At 37.5% G+C, this 12,097-nt stretch overlaps 2 protein-coding genes across 15 annotated transcripts in view; one reads left to right on the top strand and one right to left on the bottom strand.

The window, feature by feature from the left end:
- Nucleotides 1-826: 826 nt before the first annotated feature.
- LOC6536361 (probable maleylacetoacetate isomerase 1) lies at nucleotides 827-1,890 on the top strand. The gene is made up of 3 exons (XM_002096907.4): nucleotides 827-1,206; nucleotides 1,261-1,591; nucleotides 1,655-1,890. The coding sequence occupies exons 1-3, from the start codon at nucleotides 927-929 to the stop codon at nucleotides 1,782-1,784; spliced, it is 741 nt and encodes a 246-aa protein (XP_002096943.1). The 5' UTR covers nucleotides 827-926; the 3' UTR covers nucleotides 1,785-1,890.
- A 3,032-nt stretch (nucleotides 1,891-4,922) lies between these two features.
- The window catches only part of LOC6536360 (RNA-binding protein Nova-1), a 35,601-nt gene continuing 28,426 nt past the window's right edge, over nucleotides 4,923-12,097 (bottom strand). For all 14 annotated transcript variants that reach the window (XM_015192210.3, XM_043207161.1, XM_039376558.2 and 11 more), the window contains 2 exons: nucleotides 11,510-12,038; nucleotides 4,923-10,508 (listed from right to left, as the gene is read on the bottom strand). In XM_015192210.3, coding sequence (XP_015047696.1) covers nucleotides 10,288-10,508; nucleotides 11,510-12,038 — 750 coding nt within the window. In that variant the 3' untranslated portion in view covers nucleotides 4,923-10,287. The remainder of the gene's footprint in view (nucleotides 10,509-11,509; nucleotides 12,039-12,097) is intronic.

Raw genomic sequence — 12,097 nt, 5'->3', positions numbered from 1 at the left:
AGCAAGCTATACACTAAATCGAATAAGTCCTAAGTAATCTACATACATATGTGAACTAAGCTAAAGAATCGATCACCTATTCGATGGTTCTGAATGTCGTAATGCCTCTTTGATACCACGAAAGCATAAAAAGCATAAAATAACTAACGAAGTATTTCTCTAAAACCAATGCACATAGACGAATGATAAAGCCAACCGATTAAGTGCACAGTAATTTTATTAGCAACTTGATGTAAATTGGATCGTGTGAATCTCTCTTCACAGCCCCGTACGAGTAGTTATATAAGCCTGCCGATGCCAAGTACATACACATACTTACTATCCTGCACGACAGTACAACGCACGAGTCGAAGGACGAACGCCGAAAGTCACATACAATGTCATACAAACGAAGATAAACAAACATACATAAAGGTCGAGCTGCGCATTTTCGCACACCAATCGAATACCAAATTACAAACGAATACAAACCAACTAATATGCATAATTTCCGAAATATTGTAACAGTTCCATATACTATAAATAAATAAAACTTCAAACTAAGCTACTACATTGCTCAACAAAGGTACTTTTAATATATCAAAAATAGGGAACAAAGTGCAAAAGATACAAGAATTCCAATCTTGCCTCTTTAATATAATCAGATTTTCACAAATAGTATTAATAATTCCATATCCTATATAGATTCTTTATCTTTTAAAGTACACTTATGCTATATACTCGCAGGCAATGGGAAATTAGTTGCCTACTTTTGGGAGCAGCCCAAAAATGTAGGGATCTTATCGATAGTTCTACACTGCTTTCTCCAATCAGAACAGCTGAGCATTCAAATTGCTATCAATTAGCATCGGGAAACAGGTTGTTTTGTCTCACTATAAGTTCTGTTACTCAATAGAGAGAAGCCTTCGCCTCTTTAAAGAAAATCTATGGCTGCTGCTACACAATTTACTCACAAAGCCACCCAGTTGGGCGGATTGTATAGGTCCACCTGGTCCAAGCCCTTGTCCAGAAATATGGCAACCAAGCCCATACTCTACTCCTTTTGGGCTAGTTCGTGCTCTTGGAGAGTTCGCGCTGCGCTGGCGATTAAGAAGATAGAGTATGACATTAAGCCGACTTCTTTGCTGAAGACAGCCAGCGGACATGCCTATACCGATGCATATACGAAAGTGAATCCCATGCAAAAGGTTCCCTCCTTGAAGATTGGTAAGTGATGCAAGTAATATTAGTATAGTGGAGTCTATAGCTTTAAGGATTTAGATGGTCACACGTTGTGCGACTCGGTGGCTATTATGCACTACTTGGAGGAAACGCGACCTCAGCCTGCGCTTCTGCCTCAAGATCTGGTTAAGAGAGCAAAGGTGCGTGAAATCGTGGAGCTCATTTGCTCCGGCATTCAGCCACTGCAGAATGTTGGTGTCCTGGATCATTTGGGCCAGGATCAGAGACTGCAATGGGCCCAACACTGGATTTCTCGAGGATTTCAAGGTCTGGAGAAGGTGCTCTCCCAGTCGGCGGGCAAATTCTGTGTGGGAGATGAGCTCAGCATGGCTGATATTTGCCTCGTTCCTCAGGTGCGCAATGCCAGGAGGTGAGAAACAGTACTTTAACTAAGTTTCCCACAGAACTGATTCATTTCAACATTTTTATCCAGATACAAAACTGACCTGACCCCATATCCCACCATACTACGCTTAAATAAGGAACTACTAGAACTGGATATATTCCAAGCCACTCATCCCAGTACCCAGCCAGACTGTCCACCTGAATTCATAAAGAAATAGACAGAGCTTAAGTTAATTAATAACGAATTGTAATACAATTACATTGCATTTGTAGAGGTATTTGATATTAAACGGATTTCCATTGGCAAACGAAATATGCCGAAAATATCTTGAGCACAGCATTCGAAATTATGCGCCAAATACAGAATGTCTTACCTCGTTGAGCTCGTAATTAAATTCCCAATCGAACTGTGTTCAAAATGGAGATTCTATTTTTATCACATTTTTTTGCAAATTTGATGTTGTTGTTGATGATGTTACCTCTTACAAAAAATGCAAAAATTTGTCCAAAATTATTTTAACAAAGTCGATCAAAAAGTGACTTGGCTGGTAAGAATTGGTAATTAGGAGTAAAAAATGTTATTCCTTTAGCTTTCTGATCATTTTTAGCCAAGTTATACTGAAAATACGAATCGTAAATTTTAAAATTTTGGCGAAAATAGATTTTCTGTTTTTTGCGAATATAATTATCTGTATTTTGATTACAGCATTCGAAATAATGGTCCAAATATGGAATGTCATACCTCGTTGAGCTCGTAATTAAATTCTCAACTGTGCTCAAAAATTGAGATTCCATATTTTTCACATATTTTGCAAATTTTGATGATGTTACTTACCCTTACCAAAAATGGGAAAATTTGGCCAAAAATTATTTTTACAATGTCGGTCAAAAAGTGATATAGTTAGTCAGTATTGGTAATTAGGAGAAAAATATGTAATTCCTTTTACTTTCTGACCATTATTAGCCCAAAGCGAAGTGAAACCTCATTGAATTATAATATAATTTTTATTAGTTTTGTCATTTTTATATAATCGTTCTTAAATGTGTAGTGTGTAATTCACGTAATTCATTTATGTACCGTCCTAACTTTGCATTTCTAATTTTCCATCCTGGATGCGGATCGTTATAATGTTTCTGTGTATGTAGTATGCACTTATTGGCTTTCCTGGTTGGAGTTTTTCTCTGTGGTTGTGTGTTTCTGCGTGTGTATATATGTATTCAACAAATTTTCTATAAATACTATTACATACATACAGATGCGCCGCCGCATTACATAACATAACCATTACATTCGATATACATGCATGTTCCGCACTGTACCCAACATCGGTACCGATCCATCGCCTACCTAGCTTAGCTTTCATTTTATTGTTGGCCGTTTAGCGCGCCATTACCGTAAAGTTTTAGTCGCAATCTGCATTATAATCTTCATCTTTTCATTTTCATTTTCATTTTCAATTTCATGTTCTTATTTATTTTCATTTTTTTGTTCGAGTATGATTCACTTGGGGTTATATAGCTATGCATATATATGTATGTAGAGAGGAGTAACTGTTTGCATACTTTTCGTTCGCAATTGTACAGAATTTCTTATCGTTTTGTTTAATTGCAAAAATTATGTTTTTCTCGATTTATTAAAACTTGAATGAGCTACTTTAAAGAATCTTCTTGTAGGGATACCTTTTGATTTAATTGTTTAAAGATTTCACTAGACTATTTTACTGTTACTTGTCGTACTTTTAGGTTTTTCGTCTTTTTCTTTTCTTTTTTTGTTTTCAAATCTATATCTCGTTAAATGAAATTGAGCGAAATAAAGAAAAACCTATTTTATACCGTGGTTATGTGTGATCTTTTATCATAGCGATTTTCAAATGCTAAATGAATAAATCTATAAAATCGTTTGCTTTGCTACTTGATTTTTAAAAAACTTCAATTGATTATACTTTGTAAATAGAGCATAACTAAATATCGTTGATTTCATTTTGCAATTATTTTGTTTACTTCGAGTAGGACCTTCAGTTTCCTTTTTTTCGGGTTCGTTTGCACTCAGAAAGGGATTTTTGGTTTGCTAAAATTTTATTTAAATATTTTGCTAATATGTATAAGTAAAACTTGTTTCTCTGCGCAACGAAATTTCATCATTCGTTTTCATTACGGCTATTTAATCAACATTCTCTACTTTCTCCACCAACCGAATTGCCGCATTGCTGTTTTCCTTATTTCCGTTTTTTTGTTTTTATTTTTTGGAGCCATCATTATTTCATTTCGCACCTAGGTTAATATTACATTTGCATTGTATTTACATACATTTAAATACTCTATATACGTTAATTTGTTTACACCTTCCGACTTCATTTCTCATTTTGTCATTATTATTATCACAGTCAAATCATAAAAGATTTAGTACTTTTACTTTTGAATGAGTTTCCATGATGTTTGCTTTTTTGTTTTTTTTTTTTTTGCTAATGTTCCGCGCTTTCGAATGACCATCGATCCGATCCGTGTCAATATCATTTTAATTAATTCTTCTCTATAAACCTATTGAGAGATCGAAAAGTGTGGCTGCTGTTCGTAATTCCTATAGTGTGCAACGGAATCTGACGTCGAGTGAGAAGAGTGCGCTAGTGTTTCTAGACCGGCAGATATACGGATATATCCCCTGCTCCCAATTTGGATGTCCTACGTCTCTGCGGAAACTTTCAGAGGATCGCAAAGTAATGCTATCGAATCGAATCATATCGCTTGTATAAAATGAGATTTACTACGAGTTGAGCGAAATTTTGGACTTTTGGGGGACCGGGACCTGTTGCTGTTTTTTGTGATATTGGCCAGATATCGTGAAGGCCGTAATTTCTATGTAACTTTTGTTTCTGTTTTCTAAGGTACTCACGTATGCAACATCCTAGGTTGGGTTGCGAAAGTGTTTTAAGTGAAGAAGACTCGAAAATTCGACTTTTTACTTGTTACGATCCGAAAGTTAATATTCATTTATTCATTTGCCGTTAACTAGTTTGTACACTGAATAAGATTTCATTGAAATATGTTTTCACTATGACTGTGATGTAGTTTCATGAATTATGACTTATGGCTAGGATCATTTAACAACACCCCATACTGCACATCAGTATCTCGTGCATTGGGCTTGCTTTTTCATCTCATCGATCATTTGGGGAGTTTAAAATCTTTTTTTCGGCTACTTTACATATTTTTGATGCAGACCCATGTGTGCTAAATGAATTGTGCCAAATGGAAACGCAGATAAATAAATAGTTTTTTTGGGGTCCGTGCCGAGCTGCAGTTTTCATTTTCATTGGAAATTGAGGCCCTGCACGTCCCTCGTTTTTTTGGGTACTGGGTTCTTTTGTTTGAATCGTTAAACCACTTTTATTTGCTTGAATTAATTAATATTAATTTTATTTATCACACTAACGACTACGTTTTATACTTTTAGTGTACGTGTATATATATATTTATATATAGTATTTAATATTTTACTAATGTTGTATGCTTCGGTTGTGGTTGCTGAATGAACGTCTCCGCAGAACGTCGCCGCGTTGATTCGGCCGATCCGATAGAATTTTATACATACAATGCTATATGAGGTTATATAATGATTCAGTTAGTTCTCCGACCTATCAATACCAATGCCAGCAGGGTAGCAAATAGCAAATCGCATGTTCGCCTCTGCAATGTGTGTGTGGGTATACGTACAGGTATATCATATGCATAAGGGGTGTGTACATTTATATGTATATAATGCATAATGCATCGTAATGTTTAATTGTTCTAATAACAGTGTGGGTGGCAAAGCATAACAAATTATAATTAAAGTTACTCTCATCGCTCCTTCTTTCTTTTCGCATCATTTCGCTTTAAGTATGTAGTTATGTATGTATGCAATATTTGTATGTACTATACGAGATTTGATTGATAAATTGAACTCCTCTTTACATATTTGTATTTTAGCAACATTCGGATTTCTTTTCGAGGTGCAAAACTCATTTGCCACTTCGCTATATTTCTTGTTGGTATTTTCGGATTTCTCATTTCATTCATTTTAAATGTTCAAAGTCGATTTTGAATTACTTTAGATATTTATGTACTGTATGTATATAGTTAATAAAAGTCGCTTTTATGCTTACTACTTTAACACTAATAGACTCCGTCGTTGACATAACAGCTGTATTACTTTCTTTTTTCCCTACCACCTATCCATTCCTCTCTCTCGTTATTGTTATAGATGCCTTTTAATAAGTTAATAAAACTCCTAAGCTTCTAAAAATCGTGTGTGTGTACTGGGTGAATCGAACTGAATGCGCACGTCTTTCCAAAGTTTCCTAGTTTCGTATGATTGCAATGGATAGTTGGTTTGCTGGATAGTTGGATATCTGGATAGTTGGATTGTTGGATAGTTGGATAAGTTGGTGATCGGGAGGTGGGGGGTGTTGGTTGGTGGTCGATAGAGGATGAGTTGCATGACGAATGTGCCTGATAAGTGGGTATTCGTGGGTGCCAGTGGCAGTAACAGTGGTTTATCGATGGAAAGCTCAAAGCAATCATGCGGCCGCAGGACTCTGCCTAAATGGTGCAACTTGCCACCTGCAACTTACATTTGGGGGCCGAGCAGGCGGTGCTGGGGCCACCCACCTATTGGTTTTAGCGGGTTGCGTGAAGCTTCAATTTGTACAGCAAATAACAAACGCATTTAAACAATAAAATCCAAACAAGCATAAACACGACGAAAGCGGGACGCGGGTCCTTTGAACCGATGGGATCGGATCTGATCTCACATCCGATCGGTTCGATCCCCGAGTATCTCCAATTCCCCAACTTCCCATCTTTCCATCTTCCCTTCGTCACGCCCCCTCAGCCACCCGGAGGAGGGGGTGGGGATCTACTCTATTGGATCGCAAATCGGACATTTCTAAGAAACGGAGTGTTTGGAACTGGCAAAGACCTTTTTGCGGTGAATACGTATGCATATGGGGATTGGGGACCCTGGACTCTGGGACTCTGGACTATGGAGCCTGGAGTCGCGGACTGTCCATGCATCGATCGATGAATTGAGAACTTGATTTCGGGGGAGATTTCTTTGCTTTTCAAGTAAAGCTTTTCTTTTCTCTTAGTTGTCTCATTAAAAAATTAATTATTACATAATTAATTTCAAGTATCGTTTGACTTCCTTTTTAATAAATATATTTTTGCTTTGTTTTGTTGTTTGTTTTCATTTTTTTTCTTTGTTGTTTTTAAATACATATCACAGATCCAGTACAAATATAAGTATATATATTTGTGTTTATTTCTTCTTCCTTCCTCAACTACGTTTAGATATCATATCATATCATATAAAACTCATACATTAAACATAACTCAGTGAGCACGCGCAAGTGATACTGATACTGATATTTAGTACGAATGTGTGAATGTATGCGAGAGGTGTGTTGTCTCAGCTGAGGTGTGTTACTCAGGTGTATCTCATGTAAGTGTGTGTGTGTGTGTGTATCTATGTGTATGCTGGGAATTGTGAGTTGGTGTCTGCGATAGATAGACCATAGAGATATAGTGCTTCGATTCTGGGGGCTCTGAAACTCCCGATCTGACGTAAGGCGAAGAAGTCGAAATAAATGTCGTTTGTTGTTGGATTGGTAGGTTGATTGGTTGGTTGGTTGACTGATTGGCTGATTGACTGATTGATTGGTTGACTTGGTTTTTGTGGGGTGGACGAAGGGGGATCTGTGTTCTTATGCTTGTTGTGATTTTGGCTGTTGTTGTTTGTTAAGCTACTTTTTCAAAGTTGTACCTGTGGATTTCTGCTTTCTGCTGTTCTAAGACGGTCTATTGCATTTATGTACTTTCGAATTGTATCGATCTCTGGATTTGACTTATTCTTGTTTTTTTTTTCTTTATGATACTCATAAAATAATAGGTTCGAATAAAACACCAACATCGTTTTCCTTAACCTTCCCCTTACGGTTTTCGATTTGTTTTCTTTTTGGATGTTAATGCATATTTCAAGGCACACTAGCATTTACGACTGTACTTTCAAATTTACTCTCTGGATTTTTTTGTTTCCACATTTAGCTTTAGTTTGCTTATAGATCTCTTTCGTTTTGTGTTATAATTATGTTCTGTTTTTCATTTGATTTTGTATTTTAATCGTATTATATAAATATTGCACAAATAAGAACAATTGTAGGTAAGTTTTAACAATAATAGCAAAAATTAATAAGAACAACTTTCAACTTAAATATATAGACTTAGCTTAGGATTGGTTGCCGTTGTGGTTTTTCTGGTATTTGTGGTTTGTTACTTTTTCCTTTTATTTCACTACGGTGATGAGCGTTTTCAGTGATTGAATCGATTTCGAAATAGTTATCGAACTGAGCAAAGAAGTGGTTGACTGATTGACTGGTTGATTGACTGGCTGACTGTCTGATTGAGTTGATTTTGATTGGTCATGATAATGTTGTAGACTGATTTGGTTTGGTTTGGTTTGGGGATACGATTGGGTTAGTGGTGGTGCGGCGCTTGTGGGTGGTGGATGGGTGGGTGGTAATGGTGGTTGCAGTGGTGCTTGCAGTGGTGGTGGTGGAGCGCAGAACGCTCCAAAATAAACAAGAAAATAAACGTTGCTGGTTTTTATTTGTTGGTTTTGTAGTCAAATTTTATTTAAATTTCGTTTCATCTTCGTTTTATTTATCGAAAAGAAATGTGTTAAACTAAATTATATGTGTAAGGAATAAAGTAAATAAGAAAAATTTCATTACAAGTAAGGCATTTCTCTCTCTGTAGGTGAGTGGTGTTCGTATGGGTACTTTTATCCTTGTGTATTTTGTGTGTATATGAACAGGGAATTTTTTTGTTTAAATGTGATGTTAACATCTTTTGTCTTTACACTGCGTTTAGATAGATATGTACATATAATCGTTATGAAATGTTCGTTGAAACAATGTTTAATAATTGCACAATACTTAAAATTAATAAGGGAAATTGTTTGGTGGATTGTTTGTTTTGACGTATGAAGAAACCCCTAAATGAATGCTTTAATGCGAATATTTTACAAAGAAATAATTGTTTTGCTAAGGTTTTTTTATGTTGTTTTCGTATTTTTTTTGTTTGTTTTTAAGATATTTGTGATGCATTAGGTGAGAGAAAATGTAAGACTTAAAATTAGAATGTGAGAAACAAATGTGCTAAATTTACCAAAAATAGTGGTTAACAAACGCAAAATGACAAGAAAAAAAAGGAGAAAAGGTAAAAAGTGCAGTTCTCAGACTGGCAACTAACAAATCGCAATGTGTGTGTTTTTTTTTTCATAAATAATATGTATACATAAAACAAAAGTTATAAGGAGTAACAAATCGGGAGCACAAAATCATAACCAAAAGGAGACTCACGTGCGCGCGCAACACATTAACACCACTCGATCCGATCGAATTGAATCGAATTAAATCGAATCGGATCGGATTGTATCTAAAACTAAACAACATTATCATGATCAACATCAACTGTAGCGTTCCGAAAGTGTTCATTTACAGAAGTCAGGCTGCAGAATCGAAGGTATATATATATTATATATTAACAGCGATAAGCAATTAGAGGGAGTGGGGCAACAACAGAGAACAGATGGAACAGAAAACTTTAACGAAATCACGAAATAACGAAAAGGTCAACAAAGTCACTCATATTTTTGCTTAACTCTTTGAAATTGTATGTTTCACTAGCCTGTTTGCAGTTGCAGTGTAGCTTTAGCAAGTGTTTTTGTCTGTGGGAGTTTTTTTTTCGGGAGGGAAGTGTAGTAAAATATTTACCTTATTTCGAGGGTAAGAATCACCTGAAGTTTTCACTGAAAACGCTCGCTCATTATACATTTGATTTTCGTTTAGCTCAACATAATGCTAATAATTAGGTGTGTTTGGGGGGCGGGGCGGTGTGTAAGTGTGTAAGTGGGTGGTGGCATATGTATATATATATATGTATGGGCATATGTGTGTAGATAATATATATATAAACAAGACTCAACAACTGTGTACATATACATATGTATATATGCCCCATGTATCGTATCGTATAGCTTGGTTGGGAGTACCAAAAACAAAACACGCAACGCAAACATACGCATCACAAACAAACCAAAAACCCAAACGCTCTTCTTTCGCAACTAGTTTGTGTCTAACTGGCAATTGGCAATATAACTTGTTTTCGATTTTTACGTTTTTACGTTTTACGATCGTGACAAACAAATGCAACAATGTATAGCTGAGAAGGTAGTACATATATAGTATTTTTACAGATTTTTTTACTACTTCTCTCGTCTCGTTTTTCACTTTCTTAAAGGGCGTTAGTTAAAGCAAATCGCTTGAGGTGAAGGCCTTGGAACTGTTTACTTAACAAAAAAATGTATGGATTTTTGCAATACATAATTATTATTATTATTTTCGACTTTAACTGCTTAACTCTGCGCTGCAAGCATAACAATTGGTGTTTCCTTTTATAATCTCTGCTCTTTTCATTTCATTTTGGTTTTAGTTTTAGTTTTTAATTTCCCTCTCGTTTTTCAAAGAAATTAACAAGTTTAAGAGGAAAATCGTCGGGGGCAAGGGGTAGTTTGTTTGTTGTTGCTTTGCTGTTTGCCTGTTTGTTTGATGTTCTGTTAAGATTGCTGGTTTGTTGCTTTACTCGGATATTAGTTATTGTTTTGTTTTTTGTTTTTTTTTTATTTTAATTCACAACAGTGGTTAATGGAATTTGTCGCGCCCTCTTTGTCTCCTCCTCGTTGATTTTCTGTTCAATTAGATATTGCGCTTTGGCAATGGCACTCGGCTGACCAGTTATGGTTACAATGCGATTTCTAGTGCCAGGTGCGAATATGCCCTTTTTGGAAATTTGCACATTTGCGCCAGAAACATGTTGAATTTCAACTAAACTACGACCGTTCGGACCTGGAATATTTGCATCAGATTTATGTTAAATATTTTCAAGATATTAAATGATAGTATGGGTAATATATGTGGGTATAATAGTAATATATATAATATATATATTGTATATGCATATTAGGTTTGGGCGTGTATAGCGTATAGGTGTTAAAGACGCCAACAAAAAAATAAACAAACCAAAGAACAATGGTCAATTTGCTGCAAAGGGGGTCACGGAGTGCCTAACCTATTGACCTAACGACCTTATGTTACAACTGACACTGAGGTAAAATCAACTGCGCAACAACGAATGTATTTAACTCAAAAAACAATGTAATTATATTTTACGCATGGTTACCCAAGAATTGCACTAGCCAACTGGGCGAACAACTAGCCGCCCAGCTACACGTAAGTATATCAAACAAATTCGTTAGGTCTAAACAAAATGGAAAGTGAATGTGGTATTCAATCTAAAACCTAACTGCTAAAGCTACTGCCTTATAAACCTTATAAGCTATCGGATGCTGCTGGTTTCTGTGCGAATTTTCAGTGGGCTTTCGTGGTATCGGGGGAAATTGAGCGGTTTACACGGTGGAATATCGCAGGGATCATGGATCAGATGCTGGCGGATGGGTGAGAGGCAAGAACTTGACTAGAAATTTCGCTATAAGTGTCAATGAATTTATTGGGGAAAGCCTTTGGGAATGTCTCTATCTATCGGAATGTCTCACGGAATGCGTTGTATGCTTAGAATGGTATATCTCAATAAATGGAACCCTCTTTCTCTATCTCTCTCTCTGTCTGTCTGGAATGAGTTTGCAATGAAATGCCTGTGTCTGCTTGGCTTTTGCCTCTATGTCTAATGGCTCTAGGGCTAATCAAAAAATGGGATTGGGATTGGGATTGGGATCGGTGCGTGGAGTCAAACGTGGCTTGGGGTAATTGGTAAAGAAAATTGCGGTGTGGTTGGTTCTCTGTTGGTTGGTTCTTTGCAATTTAGTAGGGATAATAATAAGGACGCGCACCTAGAATAGCGCCGATAATCACTTCCGGCACCTCGACGTTCTTCGAGTCCTTGGAGCTAAGGTCGCCCGGTGTGGGACTCTTGCTTAGACCGCCCAGCTGCGCCGTGGTCGCCGTTCCCGTGGCTGCCGTCAGCCCAAAGCTATTGTTGTTCAGTGAGACGGGCGTGGCGCCCGGCGCCGTGGCCGAGCCCAAATGGCGGAATGGATCGAATTGCACTGCGGCAGCGTCCAGTTGCGACTGCGTCGGCCGACTGGCGGCAGCTGCAGCGGCCGCCGCTGCGGCATATTGCTCCAGATTCACCTGGCCGACGGCACCGAACACATTGCTGGCGGTGGCCGCGGATGCGGCGGCCGCAGTCTGCTGGTCCAGCGTCGTTACGCCCAGGAAGTTACCCAGCGTCGAGTGGGCGCCGTTGGTGTGCGACACACCCACGCCCATTCCAAGGACACCGTACTTGGCCAGCACGCCCAGTGCGGCGACGACTTCGTTCGTTACGGTCTCCGAGTAGCCAGAGCCGCGCATGGCAACCTGTTTTGGATAATACAAAACGCACATTAAGTATACGCCATGTTTACGGAAATGGGGCA

This window comes from Drosophila yakuba, chromosome 3R (genome assembly GCF_016746365.2).
Source record: "Drosophila yakuba strain Tai18E2 chromosome 3R, Prin_Dyak_Tai18E2_2.1, whole genome shotgun sequence".
NCBI classification, from domain to species: domain Eukaryota; kingdom Metazoa; phylum Arthropoda; class Insecta; order Diptera; family Drosophilidae; genus Drosophila; species Drosophila yakuba.
Note: the sequence above shows the minus strand (reverse complement) of the source record. Positions and strands in the feature narration are given on the sequence as shown.

What these genes read in the sequence shown, in the direction of transcription:
- LOC6536361 (XM_002096907.4), top strand. Translation starts at nt 927, where the DNA reads ATGGCTGCTGCTACACAATTTACTCACAAAGCCACCCAGTTGGGCGGA. An exon ending in GGTTCCCTCCTTGAAGATTG is followed by an intron (nt 1,207 to 1,260) that starts GTAAGTGATGCA and finishes TTAAGGATTTAG; the next exon opens with ATGGTCACACGTTGTGCGAC. An exon ending in CAGGTGCGCAATGCCAGGAG is followed by an intron (nt 1,592 to 1,654) that starts GTGAGAAACAGT and finishes ATTTTTATCCAG; the next exon opens with ATACAAAACTGACCTGACCC.